General features: G+C 46.5%; 3 protein-coding genes, 1 non-coding gene and 1 pseudogene across 4 annotated transcripts; 4 read left to right on the forward strand and 1 right to left on the reverse strand.

Moving 5' to 3' along the window:
- Window positions 1–2,166: 2,166 nt before the first annotated feature.
- ORNANAV1R3012 (vomeronasal 1 receptor ornAnaV1R3012) lies at window positions 2,167–3,096 on the forward strand. The gene has a single exon (NM_001253404.1). The coding sequence runs from the start codon at window positions 2,167–2,169 to the stop codon at window positions 3,094–3,096; it is 930 nt and encodes a 309-aa protein (NP_001240333.1).
- A 3,299-nt stretch (window positions 3,097–6,395) lies between these two features.
- ORNANAV1R3013 (vomeronasal 1 receptor ornAnaV1R3013) lies at window positions 6,396–7,322 on the reverse strand. Its single transcript, NM_001253405.1, has one exon. It carries the CDS (start codon window positions 7,320–7,322, stop codon window positions 6,396–6,398), a length of 927 nt encoding a protein of 308 aa, NP_001240334.1.
- Window positions 7,323–16,069: 8,747 nt separating this feature from the next.
- On the forward strand, window positions 16,070–16,207 carry LOC114807755. Its single transcript, XR_003755829.1, has one exon. It is a non-coding gene; the product is annotated as a small nucleolar RNA SNORA7 (small nucleolar RNA).
- A 1,941-nt stretch (window positions 16,208–18,148) lies between these two features.
- On the forward strand, window positions 18,149–19,069 carry ORNANAV1R3014 (vomeronasal 1 receptor ornAnaV1R3014). Its single transcript, NM_001253406.2, has one exon. It carries the CDS (start codon window positions 18,149–18,151, stop codon window positions 19,067–19,069), a length of 921 nt encoding a protein of 306 aa, NP_001240335.1.
- A 4,836-nt stretch (window positions 19,070–23,905) lies between these two features.
- ORNANAV1R-PS3953 lies at window positions 23,906–24,826 on the forward strand (annotated as a pseudogene).
- Window positions 24,827–24,962: the final 136 nt, after the last annotated feature.

Raw genomic sequence — 24,962 nt, forward strand, 5'->3', positions numbered from 1 at the left:
GGTAGACACAGGGGAATCAGGTTGTCCCACGTGGGGCTCACAGTCTTAATCCCCATTTTACAGATGAGGTAACTGAGGCACAGAGAAGTGAAGTGACTTGCCCAAAGTCACACAGCTGACAAGTGGCAGAGCCGGGGTTCGAACCCATGACCTCTGACTCCAAAGCCCGTGCTCTTTTCCACTGAGCCACGCTGCTTCTGGCTCTGCCACTTTCCTGCTGTGTGCCTTGGGCAAGTCTCTTAAATTCCCTTGGCCTCAATTTTTTCATCTGGAAAATGGGAATTAAATCCTACTCCCTCCTACTTAAACCATGAGCCCCATATGGGACAGGCATCGTGTGTGACCTGATCAACCCGTATCTATCCCAGCACTTAGTACTGTTTGGCACATAGTGCTAAGTATAAATATTATTATTACTCCCTCCTACTTAGACTGTGAGCCGCATACCGGAAATGTACTATGTCCAACGTGAATATCTTGTACCTCTCCGAGCACTTAGTACAGTGCTCAGCACACTGTAAGTGCTTAACAAATACAACAATTACTTACCGAGTGCCTTCGGCATGCAGTGCACATACAAAACTCTTTGGAGAGAACAGCAGAATTATTAGGCACTATCCTTGCCTTTAAAGAATTTATGACTTAATGTTACGGATTGAATCCCTACTGTTGGTTTGGAGTCAGAGGGTCTGGATTCCAATCCTGCTCCACCACTTATTTGCTGTCTGACCAGGAGTTAGTCACTTAACTTCTCTGGGCCTCTGTCTACTCATCTATCAAATGGGGATTATGTACTTGTTCTCCCCTTCCCCTCAGATTGAGAGTCCCATATGGAACAGGAACTGTAAAACTTGTAAAAATGATTATCAACAATAGGGATTATTATCGTTATTATTTTCAAAGTACTGTATTAAATGCTTGGGAGAATACAGTAAGATCAGTGTAAAGGATCATGGCTCTTAAAGATCTTACAGGGAATAAACATCTTCTGGGGGGCAGAGAACTGTTCTAAGTACTTGGGAGAGTTCAATAGAGTTAGAAGGTGCCACTCCTGTTCTCGAGGAGTTTAAGTAGTAATCAGAATTAGATCTAGTGGTGACCACGATAGCAACAGTAAAAAGTGCAAAGGTTTGTAAATCCGGGTAGATGAGTAGACTTTCCCTAGTTTTACGTAGGTACTTTATCTTACCAAGAATACTGTCTTTTCTGAAGCACTTACTTTGTGCAAAGTACTGGGATAGATACAAGGTTATCAGATTGGATGCAGTCACTGTCCCACAAGGGGCTCACAATCTAATATGATAATAATAATAACAATAATAACTGTACTATATTGTTTCAATTGTTTCAATGAGATGTTCATCCCCTTGATTCTATTTATTACTACTGTTTTTGTCCGACGTCTGCCCCTATTAGACTAAGCCCGTCAAAGGGCAGGGACTGTCTCTATCTGCTACCGATTTGTACATTCCAAGCGCTTAGTACAGTGCTCTGCACATAGTAAGCGCTCAATAAATACTATTGAATGAATACTATATCTTAAACGCGGGCTTTTGTGGCAAGCAGTGGGGTACATATAAGTCAAGCAGATCAAAAACAGTCTCTGTCCCACATGGGGCTTGCATTATAAGGATATTGAATCCCCATTTTACAGATGATGAAACTGGGGCACAGAGAAGTTAAATGACTGGCCCAGGGTCACAAAGTAGGCAAGCAGAAGATCTAGGATTAGAACCCAGGTCCTATTAGAAACCAGGTCCTCTGACTCCCAGGCCTGTACCCGTTCCACTAGGCCATGTTATTGTTTTTAATATTATTACTGAGCCCCAAACTAATAATTCCCAATCCTTCCTGAGGAAATTGGAACAAAGCAATGACTGATTTTATCATAGGACCTGTTACAAACCCTATAGGATATCTGAATTGTTAATTCTCATTTTAACTTGCTATCAAATCTGTAGGGTGTAGGAATATATATTCTGCCCCAATGAAAGCTTCTCTCTGCATTGGCCTCTGATTCTCTCTCATTCTTCTCTCCCTCTTTTACTCTCTCCTTTCCCTCGCTTACTCTCCTCCCTTCTCTCTCTCTCTCTCTATCTCTATCTCTCTGTTTCTCTCCAGATTGCTGTGCAAGAAACCTCTAGTTCTAACAGAGAATCAGTCTGAATGGAAGTCAGTGACATCTCCTTTGGGATGGTGATGTTATTACAGATCAGCATCGGCCTCTCAGTGAACATCTTCCTCCTCCTGTTTTATGCCCATGTGATCTCCACCAGCCACAGTCTCAGCTCCCCTAACCTGATCCTGGCCCACTTGGCCTTCGCCAACACCATCATCCTCCTCACCGGGGCAATCCCGGATGCTCTGTCAATCTGGGGGTTGGAGAATTTTCTGAGTGACGTTGGCTGTAAATTCATCATTTACTCCTATCGAGTAGCCCGGGGTCTCGTCATCTGCACCACCTGCCTCCTGAGCGTCTTCCAGGCCGTCACCATCAGCCCCGGCACCTCCCGGTGGGCGGGGGTCAAAGCCAAGTTACCCAAATACGTCGTCCCGTCCTGTGCTCTCTCCTGGGTGCTCAACCTGGTGGTCGACCTTACGGCCCCAATGGACGTGACAGCTCCCCGGAACAGTAGCAGCGTTCTAATCATATTTGATCTTAAATACTGCACTGTGGTCACCATGAGTTCAGAAACGGCCCTGATCAACGCTGTCATGTTCTCCGTGTGGGACCTGTTCTTCGTGGGGCTCATGAGCTCGGCCAGCGGCTACATGGTGTTCATCCTCCACAGACACCACCGGCAGGTCCAGCATCTCCACGGGCCCGGACGCTCCCCCAGGGAGATGCCCGAGGTCCAGGCGGCCAAGAGGATCGTCGCTCTGGTCACCCTCTACGTCCTCCTCTACGGGGAACAGTCCATCATGCTGAGTGTTTTACTCAACATGAAAGAAAAGTCTTCTCTGCTGGTGATCAGTCACATGGTCGGATCACCCGCCTTCTCCGTGGTCAGTCCGTTCCTAGTGATTCACAGTAACAGGAAGATGAAAGGCCTTTGGAAAAGGGACTCTTCTGGGTCCAAATTGGATTCCTCATAGGGACCCAGTGAATGTAGCTCATTGTGGGCGGTGAATGTGCCTGGTTGTTGTTGCACTCTTCCCAGTGCTTAGAACAGTGCTCTGCACACTGTAAGTGTGCAGTAAATACAATTGACTGACTGCAGCTCAACATTGATCTCTTTCCCCTCTAGACTGTGAGCTCGTAATGGGCAGGGAGTGTGTCTGATAATTCTGTTGCATAGTACTCTACCAAGTGCTTAATACAGTCCTCTGCACACAGTAAGCTCTCAGTAAATATCACTGATTGATTGATTTCACTCAATCTGCCAGTATATTGCATTATCTGCATGGCTTAGTGGAAAAAGCAGGGGCCTGGGAGTCAAGTTATGGGTTCTAATCCCGATTCCATCCATTTATCAGCTGTGTGACTTTGGGCAAGTCACTTAACTTCTCTGTGCCTCAGTTACCTCGTCTGTAAAACGGGGATGAAGACTGTAAACCCCATGTGGGACAACCTGATTACCTTGTACCCCCCACCCCCCGCACCCCAGAGCTTAGAACAGTGCTTGGCACAAAGTAAGCACTTAATAATGCCATCATTATTATTATTACTATTAGTAAGTGCTAAACAAATATCGTCGTTATTATTTATTGTACACACTGTCTTGCAAGCTCTGTGCTAAGCACATGGGAGAGCACAATAGACTTAATTGATAGAATATCTTCCCTCAGGGGCCTCACAATCCAGTAATAGCATTGACTAAGAACCTAGTGTGTGCAGAGCACTCTACTAAGCACTGGGGAGAATACAGTAGAGTGAGAAAACATGATCCCTGCCCCCATGGAGGTTAGTCAGCTTCGTGTCATCCCTGAAAACAGTTGTACCTATCAGCTAAAAGACCTGGACCTAATGAAGCAGCCTGGCCTAGTGGATAGAGCATGGGTCTGGGGATCAGAATCGCATCTCTGGCACCTGTCTGCTATGTGACCTCGGGCAAGTCACTGAACTTCTCTGTGCCTTAGTTTCCTCATCTGTAAAATGGGGTTAAGACTGTGAGGCCCATTTGGGGCAGGGACTGTGTACTTGTTTCGTTTGGTTGTCTGTTTCCCCCTTCTAGACTGTGAGCCCGATGTGGGGTAGGGATTGTCTCTGTTGCCGAATTGCACTTTCCAAGCGCTTAGTATGGTGCTCCGAACACAGTAAGCACTCAATAAATACGATTGAATGAATGAATGAATGAATGAATGAACCTGATTAGTTTGTATCTGCCCCAGTGCTTAGAACAGTGCTTGACACATAGTAAGTGCTTAACAAATACCATTGTTTATTGTTATTATTATTACTATTATCATTCCTGGGTACATAACTCCCCAGCCTCTGTCCTTCAGTCCTCCGGATTCCAGAATGGGAGTAGAAGTGAGGAAGGAGGGAGAGGTTGGGAAAAGGTATAGGTATCAGATGCAGTTTTTCCCAATCTCCATTGGTCCTCAAGCCCCTAAAACTTCTGCCTTCTATGAATCCCCTCCACCAGGGCCATCATCAGCATCATTATCACCATCATCATTCATTAATTCCTTTTTTTTTTAAGCATCTTGTCATTCTCTACTCCCTCCTATCTGAAATGTATTTAGTGAGTCTCTTCCCATGAGCTTGAAAACTCCTTAAAGGCAGGTAACGTGTCTATTAATTCTATTGGACTTTTCCTTGCGCTCAGTACAGTGATCTGGAAACAGAAGGTGCTCAATAAATACTATTAGATTGTGAATCCCTAGAGGGACGGGGGTATGGTCTAACTCTCACCTATTTTCCTCAAACGTGAAGTAAAGTGCTCTGCACATATTGAGCATTTAATAAATACTATCAATCAGTCCATCATATTTATTGAGCACTTCTGTGGGCAGAACACTGTACTAAGCTCTTGGGAGAGTACAAAGAAGCGGAGTCGGTAGACATGTTCCCTGCACACAAACAGCTCACAGTCTGGGGGGGAGACAGACGTGAATATAAATAAATTATGGATATGTACATAAGTGCTGTGGGGCTGATGGAGGAGAGAAGAAAGGGACTGGAAATCCTAATGCAAGGGTGATGCAGAAGGAAGTGGGAGAAGTGGAAATGAGGACTTAGTCAGGGAAGACCTCTTGGAGGAGATGTTCATTCATTCAATCGTATTTATTGAGCACTTACTTTATACAAAGCACTGTAATAAACACCTGGGAGAGTACAATACAACAATAAACAGACACATTCCCTATCCACAACTAGAGACGAGCTTACAGTTTAGAAATGTGCTTTTAATAAGGCTTTGAAGGTGAAGAGAGCGAATATCTGTTGATTATGAAAAGGGAGGGAGGTCCAGGTCAGAGACAGGATATGGGCAAGGAGTCAGCGGTGAGACAGATGAGATTGAGGTACAGTGAGTAGGTTGGCCTTAGAGGAGCAAAGTGTGTGGGCTGGGTTGCAGTAGAACATCGGGGAGGTAAGGTAGGAGGAGCCACAGGGACCTCCTTGGCTCAAGACACCAGCCTGAGAGAGGGCTGACCCTTGGAAGACATGAGGACACTGCTATCATGAAATTATAAAAGACCGTCGGCAATAGACATTTCTACTCCTTTATTCACTGGACTGAGAGTGCTTCTCTCGGTTTGGACCTCAGAGATCCCTCTGGCCCCGGCTCCATCCACTGCAGACCCAACCAACTCCGCCGAGATCCCTGGGAGCTTCGGCCCTGTGGAACAGATACAGCGGAAGTGGGGACCCCAGGGGGACCCCCACAACAATAATTGTGGTATTAAGCGCTCACTACGTGCCAGGCACTGTACCAAGCACTGGGGCCGGAGGGATGCAAACAAATCGGGATAGACGCAGTCCCTGTCCCACATGGGACTCACAGACTTAATCCCCATTTTACAGATGAGGTTACTGAGGCACCCAAGTAAGTTAAGTGACTTGCCCAAGGTCACCCAGCAGAGAAGTGGCAGAGCGGGGATTAGAACCTAGGTCCTTCAGATTCCCAGGCCTGTGCTCTATCCACTAGGACCCGCCGCTTCTCTCACATTTTATAGTCCAACATTTAGATGATTTATACGGTGGTCCTCAGGGATGGAACTGGCTCAGCGTATAGCCTGGGGTGAGTGATGGATGACAGCTGAAATACAGCTGCATCACCCCCTTCTGTCACGGAGGACTGGGCCCTGCAGGGAGTTGAGTCTGAGCCACAAAGGGCAGCTCTGCTGGGTTTTTGCAGCCTGGACGTTCTGGTCACTCTCACTTTGTGCTCACTCCCCCTCCGGGACCAAAGGGAATCTGTTGGAGACCAGGCAGCTTCCCTGGGATTCTACGAGGCATCCGGGTTGGAAATGAGAGGTTCCTTTTTCCGGAACAGTCTCATCCTCTGATCACCGTGAATGACCAAAAATGGACTGACAGTGGAGAAAGTGGGTGCCCAGAGCACGTGGCTGCTCATCAGCAGAGGGGAGGTTTCTCGTCTATTTAATAAAATGCTGAATGTAATTGTCTGTCGCCCATAGAGGAGGACGTAAAGGGTGACCAGAGCAACGACTCTCTTGGCCGCTCTGACCTCGGGCATCGCCTTGGGGGAGCGGCCGGGCCCGTGGAGGTGGCGGACCTGCCGGTGGTGTCTGTGCAAGACAAATACCATGTAGCCGCTGGCCAAGCTCATGAGCCCCACGAAGAACACATCCCAGGCAGATATCACGACCGCGTTGATTAAAGTTAATTTTGCACTCATAGGGATTGCTGAACAATATTTAAGATCGAATACGACTTGGACACTGCTGTTGTTCCGGGGGCCTGTTATGTACAACAGTGCCGCTTTGCCCATCAGTAGACTGAAGACCCAGAAGAGGAGGCAGGAGGGGATGATGCACTTGTACAATTTGGCTTTGACCTCTGCCCACCAGGTGCCAGGGCTGATGGTGATGGCCTGGAAGACGCTCAAGAGGCAGGTGGTGCAGATGGCAAGGCTCCGGGCCACTCGGTAAAGATACATGAGGATTTTACATCCGAATTCGTCCAGGAAATTTCTCATCCCCCAAGATGACAGGGTCTCGGGGATTCCTCCGCTAAGGAGGAGGATGATGTTGGCCAAGGCCAGGTGGGCGATGATTAGGTCGGAAGAGCTGAGCTTGTGGCTGGCAGAGACCACATTGATGTAAAAAAGGAGGAGGAAGACGTTGACCGACAGGCCGATGCTGATCTGGGTCAGCATCACTGTCCCAAAGAAGATGTCACTGCCTTCCATTCATGTATCTTCTCAGTCACAACCAGGGGAGACCACCTACAAGCAATCTGTGGAGAGAGAATCAGAGACACAGAGACAGACACACACACAGAGAAAAAGAGACAGCTAGAGACAGTACTTGAGTAGTCAGTACTTAATACACCTCTGTAGTCACCTATGAGCTCGTTACGGGCAGGGAATGTGTCTGTTTATGGTTATACTGTACTCTCCAAGTGCTTAGTACTATGCTTTGCACACAGTAAACTCTTGATAAATACGATCGATTGACGGAATGAATGAATGAAAAGAATAAAAGATAATCGTATTACATCTGATTTTCACTAATCATGATTTGGCCGGTACCGTTTCGTCTCTTTCAGCAAGGGAAGTGGCGAAAAACAGCAGTTGGGGTTACCGCAAGAGAGGAGACATTGTTAAGATTGTTGACATTAAGACTGCTTTCTCTTACGAGTTTTCTGGTTGGTTAATGGTCATTATTATTAATAATAATAATAATAATAATAATGATGGCATTTGTTAAGCACTTACTATGGGCCAAGCACTGGTCTAAGCACTGGGGTAGATACAAGGTAATCATGTTGTCCCACGTGAGGCTCACAGTCTTAATTCCCATTTTACAGATGAGGTAACTGAGGCACAGAGAAGTTAAGTGACTTGCCCATGACCTCAAACAAATTAGAACCCATGACCTCTGACTCCCAAGCCCGTGCTCTTTCCATTAAGCCTCGCTGCTTCTCTAGTTATGCCTGACTGACAGCTGTTGCTCCTTAGTAGGTGTTACAGTGCTCACACCTCCTGGGGTGGATTCAGTGGTGGACCCCTTATCCTGATGGCACCGGCATTTACTTTGGGGGTGCTACAAAAAATGGTAGGGGAGACATTAGACTGTATGCTCTCTGTGGACGGGAACCGTGTTAACCAATCCTATCGTATAGTATTTTCCCAAGCGCTTAGTGCAAGCCCTCTGAACACAATAAGCATTCAATACATACCAATGACTGATTAGACTTTGCCTAGGAAGATTTGGAAGAAGACAGATGTGCTTCCTCACAATAAAACTGTCATTAAAGTTACCTACTCACTTCATACAGACTTCATTTCACTTTGAGAAGCACTTAGAGTTTTCCATAGAGCCATCCACACAATTCCAATTACTGATACTAATACTCGTTTCCTCTACTCCAACTCCCTTCTGCATCACCCTGATTTCTCCCCTTTATTCATCCCCCCTCCCGGCCCCACAGCACTTACGTATGCATCTGTGATTTATTTATTTATATTCGTGACTTTTTTCCCTTGTAGACGTAAGCTCGTTTGGGCAGGGAATGTGTCTGTCCACTGATATACTGAACCTCTCCTAAGCGCTTAGTACAGTGCTCCGCATACAGTAAGCATTCAGTAAATATGACTGACCGACTGACTGAACTCTCACTTCATCAGGTTCCCAGTTCCCTCTGCATCCCTCCAAGCCAGCTCCTGGACCAGAGACACAATCCCCCCTTTCATTCTCAGTGTCTCGCTGATGCCATCGCACACCGAACCCAGCACAAAGATCCTGTCTCTTAAAGAATCCTCCCCATTCAAACTCAGACACTGAAGATTTCCTACCTTGAATCTACTCACCCAGCTCCATCACTGACGCCGGCTGGGAGCACAGCTCACAAACAATCAGACTGAGGCAGCGTTTATCAGCTGCTTTCCTCAACTCTCCACACCTTCGGGGAGTGATTAGTGTGTGTGCTTATGAATGAGTGAATCGCTGAGCACTAAATCACTCTGACACTCCTCCAACTGGGACATATTTGAAAATGCTCAGACTCCCCTCCCTGCTGACTTCCAATCTGGGAAAAGATGAGCCCGGTGCTTTTTTCCACAGTGCCAAAGTTCTAACTGTCCCATCAAAAATGCCCCTGGAAAGACATGGCAACATCGGTGCACCTTTCTGTAGGCCCGAGGTCTGACTCAATTCCTCCCCAGCTCTGCCAACATCCCAGACTTTCTGTCTCTCTCTCTCGTGAGTGTCTGACACTCCCTTTCTCTGGTTCATGACCGACTGAAGATAGTCCTTTGCCCCAGCCCAGTTACATGTCTGTATACATGTTCGATTGTTCAGTCAATTACGTATTTTAATTCCACTACTGGTAAATATATTTTGTGTCTATCCCACCCATTAGCGAATAAGTTATTTATTGGCAAGGAATTTCTGTCTAGTGGACTATCCCGACTATTTAGTACAGTGTCTTGGACTTAGTGGGAGATCAATAAATACAAACTAGTACTAACGCCCTTCTCCACCATAGGTGTCATGAGGCACTGGAAGGAAAACCAGCCTGGAGATAACTCCTTTTCTCTCTCTTTCCCACCACGGGGCCTGATCTTTTCCTTCTCTAGAGTTAGGTGGCAATCTGCCCTGTGGCCCAGTCATATATACTTGGACCACACTGTGCCAGGAAAGAGCCTGGCACATCCTCCAGTGAGCTTGTGGAAGGCTGAGAACTGACAGATTCATGTTGGGGAGACATAAAGAGGGGCTTCATCCAGCCCCGGGTGAGAAGTCAAGGCCCAGTCGATCCATCACCCTGGCTATTGCCCAGAAGGATTCTGGGAGAGAGAGAGAATTTTGAGGAGGTCCCAATAAACACTGTTCCTTGTACAATGAAAGGTGGAACACAGAGAGTGACAGTGGTAAAAGAGCTGAAATACCAGTGAAGGACATGTAACTTGAGGAGATCTGAGGCTAAATGGGGAAGGCTTCCTGGAGGAAATGTGATTTCAGAAGAGCTTTGGTGATCTCTGAATTTTTGACTCACTCTGCTAGACCTTTCCCACCTTCAAAATCAGCGTGACAATACTCTAAATATCCCAAGAGTCAGTATATACAGTGCTCAGTATTTATGAGACATTTAATTACTGAAAGGAGCTGTGGTCTTATAGCAACAGACGATATAGAGAGTGACAGTGGTATGTTTGAGAGTCGAGAGAAAGGGACAAGTCAATCAATCTACTATATTTACTGAGCGCCTATGGAGTTCAGAGAATATGCTAAGGAACTGGGAAAATGCAATAATTAGGAGACTTTATCTCTGCGTTTAAGGAGCTTTACAATCTAGCAGGGGACAGATGCTAAAATGATTTACAGACGGGAGAATAAAGGGGAAGACTTGTGAACATGTTGAGTAATGATAAGGATGGTACTTGTTAAGTGCTTATTATGTGCCAGGCATTGTACTAAACACTGGGGTGAATACAGTGTCCCTGTCCCACAAGGGGCTCACATCCTAATCCCCATTTTACAGTTGAGGTAACTGAGGCACAGAGAAGTGAAGTGACTTGCCCAAGGTCACCCAGCTGACAAGTGGAAGAGCCGGTACTAGAACTCAGGTTCTTCTGACTCCCAGGCCCAGGCTCTATCGACTAGACCAAGCTGCTGCTTGTTTTAATAATGGGTCATTCATTCAATAGTATTTATTGAGCGCTTACTATGTGCAGAGCACTGTACTAAGCGCTTGGGATGAACAAGTCGGCAACAGATAGAGACAGTCCCTGCCGTTTGACGGGCTTACAGTCTAATCGGGGGAGACGGACAGACGAGAACAATGGCAATAAAAGTCATATAAGTCGATACGTATAGAAATTCTATCGGTGGTTTGGAGTACACAAGTCCAGGCGCAGAAGTGCTGAGGGGGCAGGTGTGAGGATAGAAGCCGGGGAAAACAATTTGGGAGGGAAAAATACATGCTCCCACTTCTAAAAAGCTTACACTCTACCAGGGAAAATGGACATTAAAACAAATTACAGAGAGTAATAGATTGTAAAAATATGTACATCGGTGCTATCATTGGGTGTGAATACTTAAATGTTCAGAAGGTGTAAAAGAGCTGAAATACCAGTGAAGGACATGTAACTTGAGGAGATCTGAGGCTAAATGGGGAAGGCTTCCTGGAGGAAATGTGATTTCAGAAGAGCTTTGGTGATCTCTGAATTTTTGACTCACTCTGCTAGACCTTTCCCACCTTCAAAATCAGCGTGACAATACTCTAAATATCCCAAGAGTCAGTATATACAGTGCTCAGTATTTATGAGACATTTAATTACTGAAAGGAGCTGTGGTCTTATAGCAACAGACGATATGAATCAGAAAAGAATTTGAAATTTATCAGTGGATTACAGTGAGAGAAAAACAAATAGAAAACCTTGACAATGACAGAAAGACTAATTTTGAGTCTATGTTATGTTCCACAGCCGGCTAATAAATCACACAGATTTTAGAGATGAAAATCTCACAGATTTTAGAGTTGAAAATCTCACAGCAGTGGGAGAACAAGGATGGCAGACCAAGAGTCACAGTTCTGGATCAAAGAAGCTACATGGCATAGTGGATAGAGCATGGACCTGGGAGTCAGAAGTTCCTCAGTTCTAATCCCTGCTCCACCACTTGTCTGCTATGTGACCTTGGGCAAGTCATTTTACTTCTCTGGGACTCAGTTATCTCATCTGTAAAGTGGGGATAGGGATTGTGAGCCTTACGACATGGACTGTGTCCAAATCAATTTTCTTGTGTACACCATAGAGTTTAGTACAGTGCCTGGCAATAATAATGTTGGTCTTTGTTAGGCGATTACTCTGTGCAGAGCACTGTTCTAAGCATTGGGGGAGATCCAGGGTAATCAGGTCGTCCCGTGTGAAGCTCGCAGTTAATCCCCATTTTGCAGGGAGATGAGTCTCTGACCTCCTGTATCAATCAATCAATCAATTAAACACATTTATTGGCTGCTGTGTGAAGAGCACTGTACTAAGCACTTGGGAGAGTACACTATAACAGAGTTTGGTAGACACATTCCCTGCCCACAGTTAGCTTACAGTCTAGAGGGAGAGACAGACATTTATATAAGTAAATAAATTATGGCTACGTACATAAGTGCTGTGGGGCTGAGGGAGGGGTGAATAAAGGGTGCAAATCCAAGTACCAGGGAGACACAGAAGGGATAGGGAGAGAAGGAAATGAGGGTCTAGTTGGGAAAGGCCCCATGGAGGAGAAGTGTCTTCAGTAAGGGTTTGAAGGTGGGGAGAATGATCATCTTTGCCTTTCTAGCCTCCTTGATTAATGATTAATGATGACTTCCCTGAGACCCTCAGGCGGACCCAGATCAGAAATAATAATGTTGGTATTTGTTAAGCGCTTACTATTTGTTAAGAGCACTGTTCTAAGCGCTGGGGTAGATTCAGGGTAATCAGGTCGTCCCACGTGAGGCTCACAGTTAATCTCCATTTTCCAGATGAGGTAACTGAGGCACAGAGAAGTTAAGTGACTTGCCCACAGTCACACAGGTGACAAGTGGCAGAGGCTGGATTCGAACCCATGACCTCTGACTCCCAAGCCCGGGCTCTTTCCACTGAGCCACGAATGGAAGAGTCTGTAATGATACCAGTAATTCTCTGTTCCATAAGAGTCTCATCTTCCTATCACTGTGAATCATCAAGAAGGGACTGATGATCGAGAAAGTGGGTGACCAGACCATGGAGAGGAGATTTTTCTTGCCTGTTTGGTGAAACGACGAACATGACTGTCTGTTGTCCCTAAATGATGACCAGGGCAGCAAATCTCTTGGCCTCTCTGACCTCAGGCATCTCCCTGGGGGACCAGCTGGCTGCTCCCATGAAGTCTTCAACAAAAACATCACGGCCAGACAATGCAGCCGCAACGGTGAGGGCAGTGAGGGCTGAGGTAAGCCACTGAACAATACTTAAGGCTAAATATACTAAAGGTTTGATCGCTAGTACTGTTTTGGGGGGCTTGTTACCTGTAGTTGATGTAGAATTAACATCAAACAGCAGATTGAACGCTCAGGAGAGGACCCAGAAGGGAGGATGCATTTGGGTAATTTGGCCTTGGCTCTTGCTCCCAGAGATGCCCCCCTGAGAGGCATGGCAGCATCAATGTCATACCCTGCAGACTTGGGGACATCTAAGTCCCCACCCACAGCCCAGCGGTGCGAGAAGCCAAGTCTGGGTTTCCAGTGTGTGTCTGACACTCACCCTCAGGTCACACACAGCCGCAAATGCTCCTATGTTAGAACTTTCCATCAGTCCCCTCCCTGCATACCTCTACCTGTTAGATTTTCATCTCTCCCTCTCTCGCTGCTATGCTGAGGAATTCTGGAATGTGTATGTGAAGCTGCATTACACTGAGCATGGGCCTGAGAGTCAGAAGGTCATGGGTTCTAATCCCCACTCTGCCACTTGTCTGCTGTGTGCTTTGTCTTCACTTATCTGTGCCTCAGTTGCCTCATCTGTAAAATGGGAATTGAGACTGAGCCCCACTTGGTGTCGGGTCCATACCCAAACTGATTTGCTACACCCCAGCACTTCATTCATTCATTCAATAGTATTTATTGAGCGCTTACTACGTGCAGAGCACTGTATGAGCGCTTGGAATGTACAATTCGGCAACAGATAGAGACAATCCCCGCCCAGTGACGGGCTCACAGTCTAATCGGGGGAGACAGACGGCCGAGCAAAACAGAACAAAACAGAAACAAGACAACATTATCATGATAAATAGAATCTAGGGGATGTACACCTCATTAACAAAATAAATAGAGTAGTAAATAATATATAAACATATATAAATGCATATTTATGTATTTATGTGTTCATTTTATATATGCATATGTGTATATATGCACATATATATGTTATATATATATATATAAACAGCACTTAGTACACTGCCTTGTATATAGTAAGAACTTAACAAATACCATTATTATTATTATTATTATACGTATATTCTGTCTTTCACTAAACACATATTCATCCACTTGTCAAGTCAATTATTTCTTTTAGTTCTGCTAGTAGCAAATATATGTGTGTCTTCCTCCTCATTAGAGTGCAAGTTCTTTGACATGGACTCTGTCTTGGACAACTATTGCCTCACCCTGGTGCTTAGTACAGTGCCTTGGGCTTATTTAGGCAATGGCACAGAAGTATCTTCAGTCAACAGGGATGAGAGAAGGGGAGTATCAGACACACACCAGAAGGACAGGCAGTCTAGGATCCTGACGGAGCTGCAAACCATCCAGAACCTGCAGGATGGGCCACTGAGGCTGCCATGTCTCTCCAGAGGCATTGCTTGCAGGTCAGTTAGCACTGCTGCACTGTGGGGGAAACACTCAGGGCTCATCTTGTCCCTGATTGGTGAGCAGCAGGGAGGGGACTCTGAGAGCTTCCAGAGATGTCCCAGTTTAAATGTCAGAGTGGCTTAGTGCTTAGAGATTCACTCATTCATACGCACGCACACTAATGGCTTCCCGAGGGAGGGGAGAAATGAGGAAAGTGGCCAATAAATGGTGCCTACAAGCCGCCCTCCCAGCCAGCACCAAGATGGAGAGGGGTGAGTAGGAAAAAGCCCTGTCTCTGTCAGTGCAGATTCAGGGGTTTCCATAGGAACCCTGTGGCTTTGAACTGGAGCTCCAGGGGACATCAAGGCTGGGCTGTTCACCCCTGAAGAGCCTTCTCCCAGGGCTCCCACCTTCCCATTCCCGGGACCTGTGAAGCAGAGGCCCCCTCGGCCTCAGACTGGATCACCTCCTGTTTGAAGTCCCAGAAAAGAATCCCTTTTATTCTCCGTGTGTAGAGGGCATAGTTTTGCGATTCAGATAGCCACGACGAGCTCGGAACGGTTCCCAGATTCGGCTTGCAGGGAGGACTGGGGCCGAGAGAGGCGGCTGCACAGCACACATCTCCCTGGGTCCCACGGTTTTCCTTTCTTCCTTCCGAAGGTGTTTCCCCCAGGGTAGCGGGGCTGCGGTGATCGTGGCCTGGGAGAAGTCGGTTCCTGTCACTTCTCAAGCACCTTCCACTCTCGCAGTGACGATTTTCCCTCTCGTAGGAGCAGAATGGCTATTGTGGACAGTAAGTGCAGGACCCAGAAATCCCCCTTTCAATCCTGGTGGCTAGGACAGAGCTGGAGGCAGAAGCTTACAAAGGTAAGAGTCCCGTCTTCCTTTTAATATCCTACTCCCCCGACATATCGATCGGTATGTACTGAGCACCCACTGTGTGCAGGACACTGTTAAGGGCTTGAGTAAATATGGGTGAGGAAGAGATATGTTCGCAGCCTCAAGGATCATTCAACCAGTCAATCATATTGAGTGATTACTGTGAGCAGAGCACTGTACTAAACATTTGGGAAAATATAATAAAATTAGAAGAAAGGATATTTGCCCTTAAGGAGCTTACAGTCTAGAGGGGAGGCTAGCAGACTCAAGCCATTCACAAGGAATTGATAGCAGGAGTGTGAAAGTTCAATGTAAATTGACTCAAGTTGAGACCATGGTTACCTTGTTAAGGGCAGTAAATAATCATAAGTGCATAAGTGCATAATAGATGTGACCGGCGAAGGCCTTCTGGAAGAGGTGGGTTTTAGGTGGGTTTTGACGAACCATAGAGCTGCCGGTTTGAAGGGGGAGGGATTTCCAGGGAGGGAAATGGGTGAATTCCAAAGGCTGGGTATTGGAGAGGTGAGGTGGAGGCACAGTCATCAGATAAGCTGGGGAGGAATAGTGCTTCGGATTCCTCAACTGTGAAATGGGGATACCTGTTCTCCCTCCTATTTAGATTGTGAGCCCCAAGCAGGTTAGGTAGCGGGTCTGACCTAAGAGACTTGTACCTACCCCAACACTGGTTTGACCCACAGGAAGCACTTACAAATACTGGGAAAAAAAGGAACAGGATATAGGAAGTTGCCCCTCTCAGGATGGCCCCTGGAGAGTTTCCAGTACCTTTCCAGTCTCGGCTATGGGAGGGAGAGCCAAGCAGAGGCCTACCTATTCCATTCCTAGCTTGGGCAGTAGCTAGTGAGTGGAAGGCAATCTGCTACAAGTCAAAACTCACCCATGCTGGACAACAGAGGCATGGGAGAGAGTCGAGGGCAGAGACTCAAGTTTCCTGTGCGCAAGAAGGCAACGGGAAACCACATCTGTATTTTTACGGAGAAAACTCTATGGATACACTACCAGAACGATTGCGGTTGGAGGTGGGGAGCTCCGGGAGAGATTCGTTCAATCCTATCTATTGAGCGCTTACTCCGGGCAGAGAGATGTGTCCGTGGAGTCGCTATGGATCGGAGATGACTCAACAGCTTAAGACAAAGCATGGAGAGTTGAGGGAGGAGAGAGTTGATAAAAAAAGAGGGAGAGAGGTGATCTCCACATAGTCGAGTGTAAGCTCCTTATAGGCAGGGAACGTGCCTACTAACTCTGGTTTTGTTTTTAAAATGACATTTGGGTAAGCGCTTACTGTGTGCCAGTCACTGTACTAAGCGCTGGGAGTAGATACAAGCTAATCAGGTTGCACACGGTCCCTGTCCCAAATGGGGATCACAGTCTTGATTCCCATTTTACAGATGAGGGAATTGAGGCACAGAGAAGTTAAGTGAATTGCCCGGGATCACACAGCAGACAAGTGGTGGAGCCGGGATTAGAACCCAAGTACTTCTGACTTCCAGGCCCATGCTCTATCCACTGGACAATCCTGCTTCTCTTTTATATTGTACTCTACCAAACACTTAATATAGTGCTCGGCACACAGTAAGTCCTCAATAAATAAAATCCATTAATCGATAGCTCCTCCTCCCTCTTCCACCCTTTCCTTCTGGGAACTGCTCATGTCCAGGGATAACTGGGAGGTTAATGGGTCTCTGTATCAGATCCCCAGCATCAACAGTCATGTCAACTGCTACTAATATTGATGATAATGATCGTATCTGTAAAACACTTAGCACGTGCCAGGCACTAAGAGCTGAAGCACTGTACTAAGTACTGAGCACTGAACTAAGTGCTGAGCACTAAGCCATGGGGGCCAAAACTGCACCTGCTGCTTTCTCAGTCTCTGTCCCGATCATTATACTCTGGAACCAGATAACATAGACAGCCTCCTGAAAATAACCCTAGCTTTCATCAATTAATCAATTATATTTACTGAGTGCTTACTGTGTGTAGAGCTCTGTATTACACTATAACAATTTTACATATTCCCTGCCCACAGAGAGCTTACAGTCTAGAGGGGTAGACAGACTGAAAGCTCATTGTGGGCAGGAAATATGTCTGTTTATTGTTATAATGTACTCTTCCAAGTCCTTAGTACAGTGTTCTGCACACAGTAAGTGCTCAATAAATATGATTGAATGAATGAATATAAATAAATCAATCACATATATGGAATCAGCCAGTGAACCGCTAGGAGGGTTGGAAGGGATGAAAGATAACTGCTTCTGTTTGCAGGAGGCATTGATAGTTTTTGGATAAAAACATGAGCAGTGTTCTTTTCATGCTGTTCCTTATGGAAGGGAAAAATTGATGATGATTAGCTACAGTCCAACCTGATTAACAGATAAAATATATGAATTTTAATTCTACTTCAAAGCATATAATAATAATGATGATGGCATCTGTTAAGCGCTTACTATGTACAAAGCATATATATATAGTATAAAATACTCATATTTGTGTTCTAGTAAACTTCTCTCTTGCTCTCTCTATCCTTCCTCTCTTCCCACTCCACACCCCTCTTTCCCTCCTTCTTTCCTTCCTTCTCCTTTCCTCTTTCCTTCCCCTCTACTTTCCCTGCCTCCTTCTCTTCCTTCTTCACCCATTCCTTCCGGATTTCCTCTTCTCATTCTTTCTCTCTCCCCTTGTTTTGGCCCTCTTTTCTTCCCTTCTTCTTCCCTCCCCCACTTCCATTCCTCCCTTCCTTCCGCTCTCACCCCTTTCCTCCTAGGTCATTCTGGAAAAGGCGTCCGCTGGTCGTAATTGAAGTTCGAGACAATGGATGAGGCTGAGCTCTCTTTTGGGATCATGATGCTATTTCAGATCAGCATCGGGGTCTCCGGGAATGTCTTCCTCTTCCTGTTTTATAGCCACATGACCTCTATCAGTCACAAACCCAGTTCCTCAGACCTGATCCTCGCCCACCTGGCCTTAGCTAATACCATAACCCTTCTCATCAGGGGAATCCCAGACACCTTGTTTGTTTGGGGGCTGAGAAATTTCCTGGACACTGCTGGGTGCAAAATGGTATTTTACCTCTACCGAGTGTGCCGGGGTCTTACCATCTGCACCACCTGCCTCCTAAGCATCTTCCAGGCCATCACCATCAGCCCCAGCACTTCCTGGTGGGCAGGAAGAAAAACTAAATTACCCAAATGTATCCTTCCCTCCTTTGTCATCTTCTGGATTCTCAATATGCTGATTGATTTTCATACGCTGATAGTTGTGACAGGCCCCCATAATGCTCGCATCCACCAGGACATGAAATATTGTTCTCTAGGCAATGCCAGTGCACGAGCTACCTTGATATTTTCCGTTGTACTCTCCCTGCGAGACCTGTTCTTCGTGGGGCTCATGAGCGTGGCCAGTGTCTACATGGTGTTTGTCCTGTACAGCCACCACCGGCAGGTTCGACACCTCCACAGGCCCGGTCGCTCCCCCGGGGTGATGCCCGAGGTCCGAGCGGCCAAGAGAGTCATCTCCTTGGTCACCCTCTACGTCTTCCTCTATGGGCGACAGACAGTCATGCTGGCCGCTATGCTAAATGTGAAACAGAATTCCCCTCTGCTGGTGGACTGTCACATGCTATTGTCATTCACTTTCTCAGCCATCAGTCCCTTTCTGATTATCCACAGTGATGGGAGAATAAGAATACTCTGGAAAACGGAATCTCCTGCTTCTAACCTGAATCCCTCATAGGGTCTCAGGGAAGCCATTTGTCCTTTCATTGTGCCCTACTGGAATAGGGTGACCAGATGTCCCGATTTGGACAGAGCCTCCTCTTCCCAGAAATGCTCCCTGGCCCGGATGTAGCCTGATCACCATCCTGGTGATTCCACTTCTGGGGCATCTAAGACTCCAGATGGTGGTTGTCATGGTAATCGTAAATGCTCACTGTTGCTGCTGCTCAGACCCTGCTGCATGGATTCCCTTTACCCAAGTTATGGCAGGAACCTGAAGGCTGGAGGAATCCAGAGCTGGGTATGGGGTTCAAGAGTCAGCTCCCAGCATGGCCCAGCACTCGATGACCCAAGGGGGAGATACAGCAGCGTTTCAGCAAGGAGCCGGTACTCAGGGCATCCTCTGAAAATCTTCCGACTCCAAGCACAGTTACAGTTTAGTCACCAGGAGGTGCTCCCGACTCAACTCCGTTCTTCAGCCCGTCTCCCCAATCCTCAGTTAAAAGACACCATGGACGGTAAGAGGAACTAAAATTTTAAATGAATGACTGAATCAATCATTGCCATTTATTGAGTGCCTTAAATGTCCGGAGTCCTGTACTAAGCACTTTGGAGAGTAAAACGGGGTTAGAAAACATGATCCCTGGCCTTTAGGAACTTACTGTCTAGTTCTGTTGATTGAATGCCTACTGTGTGCAGAACACTATTCCGAAAAATACTTCTTAGCCTCAAAAATTTCTTTCACACAATCTAGTCTATATGAACAGTAGGGGAGCTATAAACTACGAAAGTTGAGCAGGAACGAGAAGGGGCTGAGATTCCATATCTCTTGTTTCCCAAGTATTTCCTTCCAAAGTGAATCCTCTCATCTGGAGAGCTAACATTCCCTAGAGGAGGGGAGAAGAGATCTGAGAGGGTGAAAGGCAGAAGAAGGGGAAAAGGAAGGTTATCTGGAATGAGGAGAAGTAAGGACAAGAGTAAGGAGGTTGAAGGGATCGCAGAAAGTGACAGGGATCATTTTTCTTTATTGGAATCAAGAGGGACTCAATATTCTGATGACCACACTGCTTCTACTGCAATAACTGGAGAACTAGGAGAGGTCAATGAAATCCATTTTGTGTCTCACTCACAACAGGGTCACCCTGTCAAAGATCAGTTTTCAAGGATCTGATTGGTCAAAACCTTGTTCTCTTTCCTAGCGCTGTTAAGCTGCCATGCTCATTTTCAATCACTCTGGCCTCAACCCCATCACCCTTTGTTGGAGGATGGGGTTCCAAAAGGATGCCGGATTTTCATCATTCTTTTTAGGTCCATTTGACGTCTTTCCCTTCTGTTTTATAAATACAGGGATGGGCTGTGCTGAATGTACTGAATTTCTGTATTAAAGAAATTTGAATGTCATGTGTGTTTGACGTGTTTATTTTTGAGGGTTGGGGCTTTTTTCTGGGATCAAGGGAGCAGGGTGGGGAGACGGGACCAAGAGACTCAAAGAAAACAAGTGGAATGTGATCGTCACTACAGAGACCAGACACAATGATGTTCTGCTGGCTGGAGAGACACACAGGTCCTAGATGGACCTGATGGCATGAAGAGAATAGACAAAAGGGGGTGTTGCTGACTGGAGAGAAATTATTAACACACTCCTGGAGGCCTGCTGCAACTGCAAACAAAAACCACTAGAGAACCCTGCTGTCATCAGAGAGATGAGCAGGTTTTTGGGGAGTGCTGGTGTCATGTAAAGAACACCCACAAGAAAGTACCCCTGGATGGAAAGAAATCGAGAGGATTCTGGAGATTGGCCCAGAGGCAAATGGAAGAAGGCATTAGATTGGGGGAATAGGCCTGCCCAATCTATCCCTCCCAACTTTCCATCCTTATGGCTGAGCAGTGATGAAGATGGGATATGCTGATAGAGAGAGAATTGTTGGGGGCCAGAGCACAGAAGAATCTGTGGCAACGTTTGACACTGGGGTGAGAGAGTCAAACATAAAGGAGGGAGACGGGCTGGGCTCTCAGCACAGCTTGGCCGTGGGTGGGAGCTGGGATGGCCCAAGAACAGCAGGATAAGGCACTCTGTCTCTCCATGACATCTCTGAGAGTCAATTATGGGTAATTGTGGATAGACTCACCTTGACCCTGATCGGTGGGCAGCAGGGAGGGAGTCTGGGCATTTCCAGAGATATCCCAGTCCCAGTGTCAGAGTGGATTAGCGCTCAGCGAGTCACTCATTCACTCACACACACACACACACACTAATCACTCCCTGTGGGAGGGGAGACATGATTAAAGTAGCTGATAAATCTTGTCCTGCCTAAGTCTGACTGCCCTTGAGCTGCCCTTTCGACCACCAGAGCGATGGAGACGGGTGAGTAGGATAAAGCTGTCTCTCTGTCAGTGGGGTTTCATGCTTTCCACAGGAATTCTGCGGTTTCCAACTGGAGCTCTGGGATGGGAACCATGGCTAGTCACCCCTGAAGAATCTTCTCCTAGGCCTCCAACTTCCTATATCCAAGACCTTGGGAGCAGGGACCCTTAGGTATTAGACTGGATCCCTTCCTGTGCGAGGTCTCAGAAAAGAATCATTTTTAATCTCGGTATGTAAACGACGAAGTGTTGCCATCCAGACCACACTCCGAGTTCAGATAGGCTTCCCGATGGCTCCCAGGTTTTGGTTGGCAGGGAAGTCTAGGGCAGAGAGAGGAGGCTGCGCAGCACACATCTCCCTGTGTTTCATGGTTCCCTTTTCCTTGTTCTGCATCTGTGTCCTCCAGGATAGCGGCACTGCAGTGCTCATGGCCCGGGAAAGGTCCGTCCTGTCTCCTCTCAGAAACTGTCCATTGATACAGTGATGTTCTCACCTCCCATAGGTCCAGGACCGGAACTGTCGACAGGGTCAGCAGGGTCACCGAGAGCTGCGCTTCAGACCTATTGGCCAGAATAGAGATGAAGGCAGCAGGAAGCAGCCAAGGTAAATGTTCTGCTTTTCCTTTCCGTATCCCACTTATTCTCCCGATCGATCCTCCCTCGAACTGTACTACCTGCTAGAAAAAATTCAACAGAATTAGTAGACATGGTTCCTACCTGCAAGGAATTTTCACTTAATGACACTGATCAAGCACGTACTCAGTGCAGAGCACTGTAATAAGAATTTAGGAGAGCGATCGGTCAATCATATTTATTAAGCGCTCACTAAATGCAGAATACTGTACTAAAAAGTTAGGAGAAAACATGATCCTTGCCTTCAAAGAGCTTACCTATAGTGGAAGGTTAAAAAAATAGTACTACTATGCAAGGTTAAACAGAGAGCTAAATCGGTGCAAGTTAGTGTAAATTGAAAATATGCACAACCTTTACTTCAAAAATTGAGTTTAATGCAGGAAAGCCTTCTGGAGGAGGAGATGAGAGTTGATACAAAAAAGGGAGAGAGGTGATCACCCCTCTAGCCATCCTTTCCCTTTAATGGGAAGCAGCAGGGCCTAATGGCAAGAGCATGGGCACGGTGATTTTCATTCAGTAAACTCTTAATAAATACGATAAGAGAGTGTCCACTACACTCTGGATAGCAGTGACAAGAACTCTGTTCTAGTCTCTCTGAGAGCATCCAACACAATCTGGACCTAAATAGTAATAATAATGATAATAATATTGTTATTTATTATGACTTGCTGTGTGCCAGGCACTGTACTAAGTGCCGGGGTAGATAGAAGGTAATTGGGTTGGGCAAAATTACCTGATTACCTAACCCCACAGCACTTATGTACATATCTATAATTTATTCATTTATATTAACATCTGTCTCCCCCGCTAGACTGTAAGCTCTCTTTGGGCAGGAAACGTGTCTGTTTATTGTTGTATTGCAGACCCCCAAGCACGTAGTACAGTGCTCTGCACACAGTAAGCGCTCGATAAATATAATTGATATAAATGATTGATTGACCCAGTCTCTGTCCCATATAGAGCTTCCATTCTTAATCTCCATTTTACAGATGAAGTAACTGAGACGCAGAGAACCTAAGTGACGCGTTCAAGGCCACACAGCAGACAAGTGACAGAGTCGAGATTAGAACCCAGGTCTTTCTGACTTCCTCATCCATGTAGTATCCATTAGGCAAAACTCTTCCCAGATACCTTAGCCAGCTATCTGGAAATAAACCTATTCTTCATCTGTCAGTATCAGGGAAATTTGAAATGAGTCAGAAAAGCAGTTGTTATGGGACAGTGAATGTTTCTGGGTAAAACTATGAACAGTTCTTCCTTGGGGAAGAAAAAAATTAAGAATTATAATGACAGCACCATTCGGAAACAGAGGGAAGATGGGAATTTTAATTGTGCTTTTTAAACTGTGGCACCGTGGTCAAGATATATTTGTATATGTGTACTGTACTAAATTTTTACCCTTCCTCACTCCTTTCCTCTCTCTTTCTCTACATTCCTCCCTCCTTTCTTCTCTTCTTCCTCCCTTTCTTCCCCACTCCTCCCCATGTTCCTTTCCTTTCTCTCTCTCCCTTCCTCACTTCTCCCTTCCTCCTGGTTTCCATACACACTTGCTTTCCTCCATCCCTCTTACCCTCTAACCCCATTTCATCCCCTTTTCAGCTACCTCCTCCTCCTCCTCCTCCTCTTCATCAATGTTATTTATTAAGCCCTTACTTTCTTACCTTCCTCCCCCCCCCCGATCCCTTTCACTCCCCCTCTTTTTCTGTCACCCTTCCTTCCTTCTTTCCTCCTTCCTTCCTACCATCTTTCCTTCCTTCCTTCCTTCCTTCTTTCCTCTTTTTGTTCCTCTTTATCAAACATTTCTTCCCAGGTTCCCTTACAAAAGTCCCTCTCTGGATCTAACTAAAAATTCAAGACCATGGATAACGCTGAGCTCTCTTTCGGGATCATGATGCTATTTCAGATCAGCATCGGGGTCACTGGGAATGTCTTCCTCCTCCTGTTCTATATACGTATGATCTTCATTAACCACAAACCCAGTTCTTCTGACCTGATCCTTGCCCACCTGGCCTTGGCTAATACGATAACCCTTCTCACCAGGGGAATCCCAGATACCTTGTTTCTTTGGGGACTGAGAAATTTCCTGGACATTGTTGGGTGTAAAATGGCAATTTACCTCTACCGAGTGGGTCGGGGTCTTACCATCTGCACCACCTGCCTCTTAAGCATCTTCCAGGCTGTTACCATCAGCCCCGGAACCAACCGGTGGGCAGGGGTCAAAGCCAAGTTACCCAAGTGCATCCTCCCATCCTTTGTCATCTTCTGGATTCTCAATATGCTGATTGATTTTAATATGCTGATATTTGTGACAGGCCCCCAAAATACTCATGCCCACCAGGACATGAAATACTGCTCTGTAATCAATACCAGTGCACAAGCTACATTGATATTTTCCGTTGTACTCTCCCTGCGAGATCTGTTCTTCGTGGGGCTCATGAGCGTGGCCAGTGGCTACATGGTGTTTGTCCTGCACAGGCACCACCGGCAGGTCCGACACCTCCACGGGCCCGGACGACCCCCCAGGGTGATGCCCGAGGTCCGAGCGGCCAAGAGAGTGGTTTCCCTGGTCACACTCTACGTCCTCCTCTATGGGCGGCAGACAGTCATGCTGGCCGTTATGCTAAATGTGAAACAGATTTCCCCTCTGCTGGTGGACTGTCACATGCTATTGTCATTCACCTTCTCAGCCATCAGTCCCTTTCTGATGATCCACAGTGACAGGAGGATGAGAAAATTCTGGAAAAGGGAATCTCCTGCTTCTGACCCAGATCCCTCATAGGGTCCCAGAGAAGCAGCGTCACCTAGGAGATAGAGCAAGTTCCCGAGAGTCAGAAGGACCTGGGTTCTAACCCTGACTCTGCCACTGATCTCCTGTGTGACCTTGGGCAAATCACTTCACTTCTCTGGGCCTCATC

Source organism: Ornithorhynchus anatinus, chromosome X3 (genome assembly GCF_004115215.2).
Source record: "Ornithorhynchus anatinus isolate Pmale09 chromosome X3, mOrnAna1.pri.v4, whole genome shotgun sequence".
Classification (NCBI taxonomy): domain Eukaryota; kingdom Metazoa; phylum Chordata; class Mammalia; order Monotremata; family Ornithorhynchidae; genus Ornithorhynchus; species Ornithorhynchus anatinus.

Excerpts from the sequence above, each read along its gene's own strand:
- ORNANAV1R3012 (NM_001253404.1), top strand. The coding sequence starts at position 2,167 with ATGGAAGTCAGTGACATCTCCTTTGGGATGGTGATGTTATTACAGATC.
- ORNANAV1R3013 (NM_001253405.1), bottom strand. The coding sequence starts at position 7,322 with ATGGAAGGCAGTGACATCTTCTTTGGGACAGTGATGCTGACCCAGATC.
- ORNANAV1R3014 (NM_001253406.2), top strand. The coding sequence starts at position 18,149 with ATGGATGAGGCTGAGCTCTCTTTTGGGATCATGATGCTATTTCAGATC.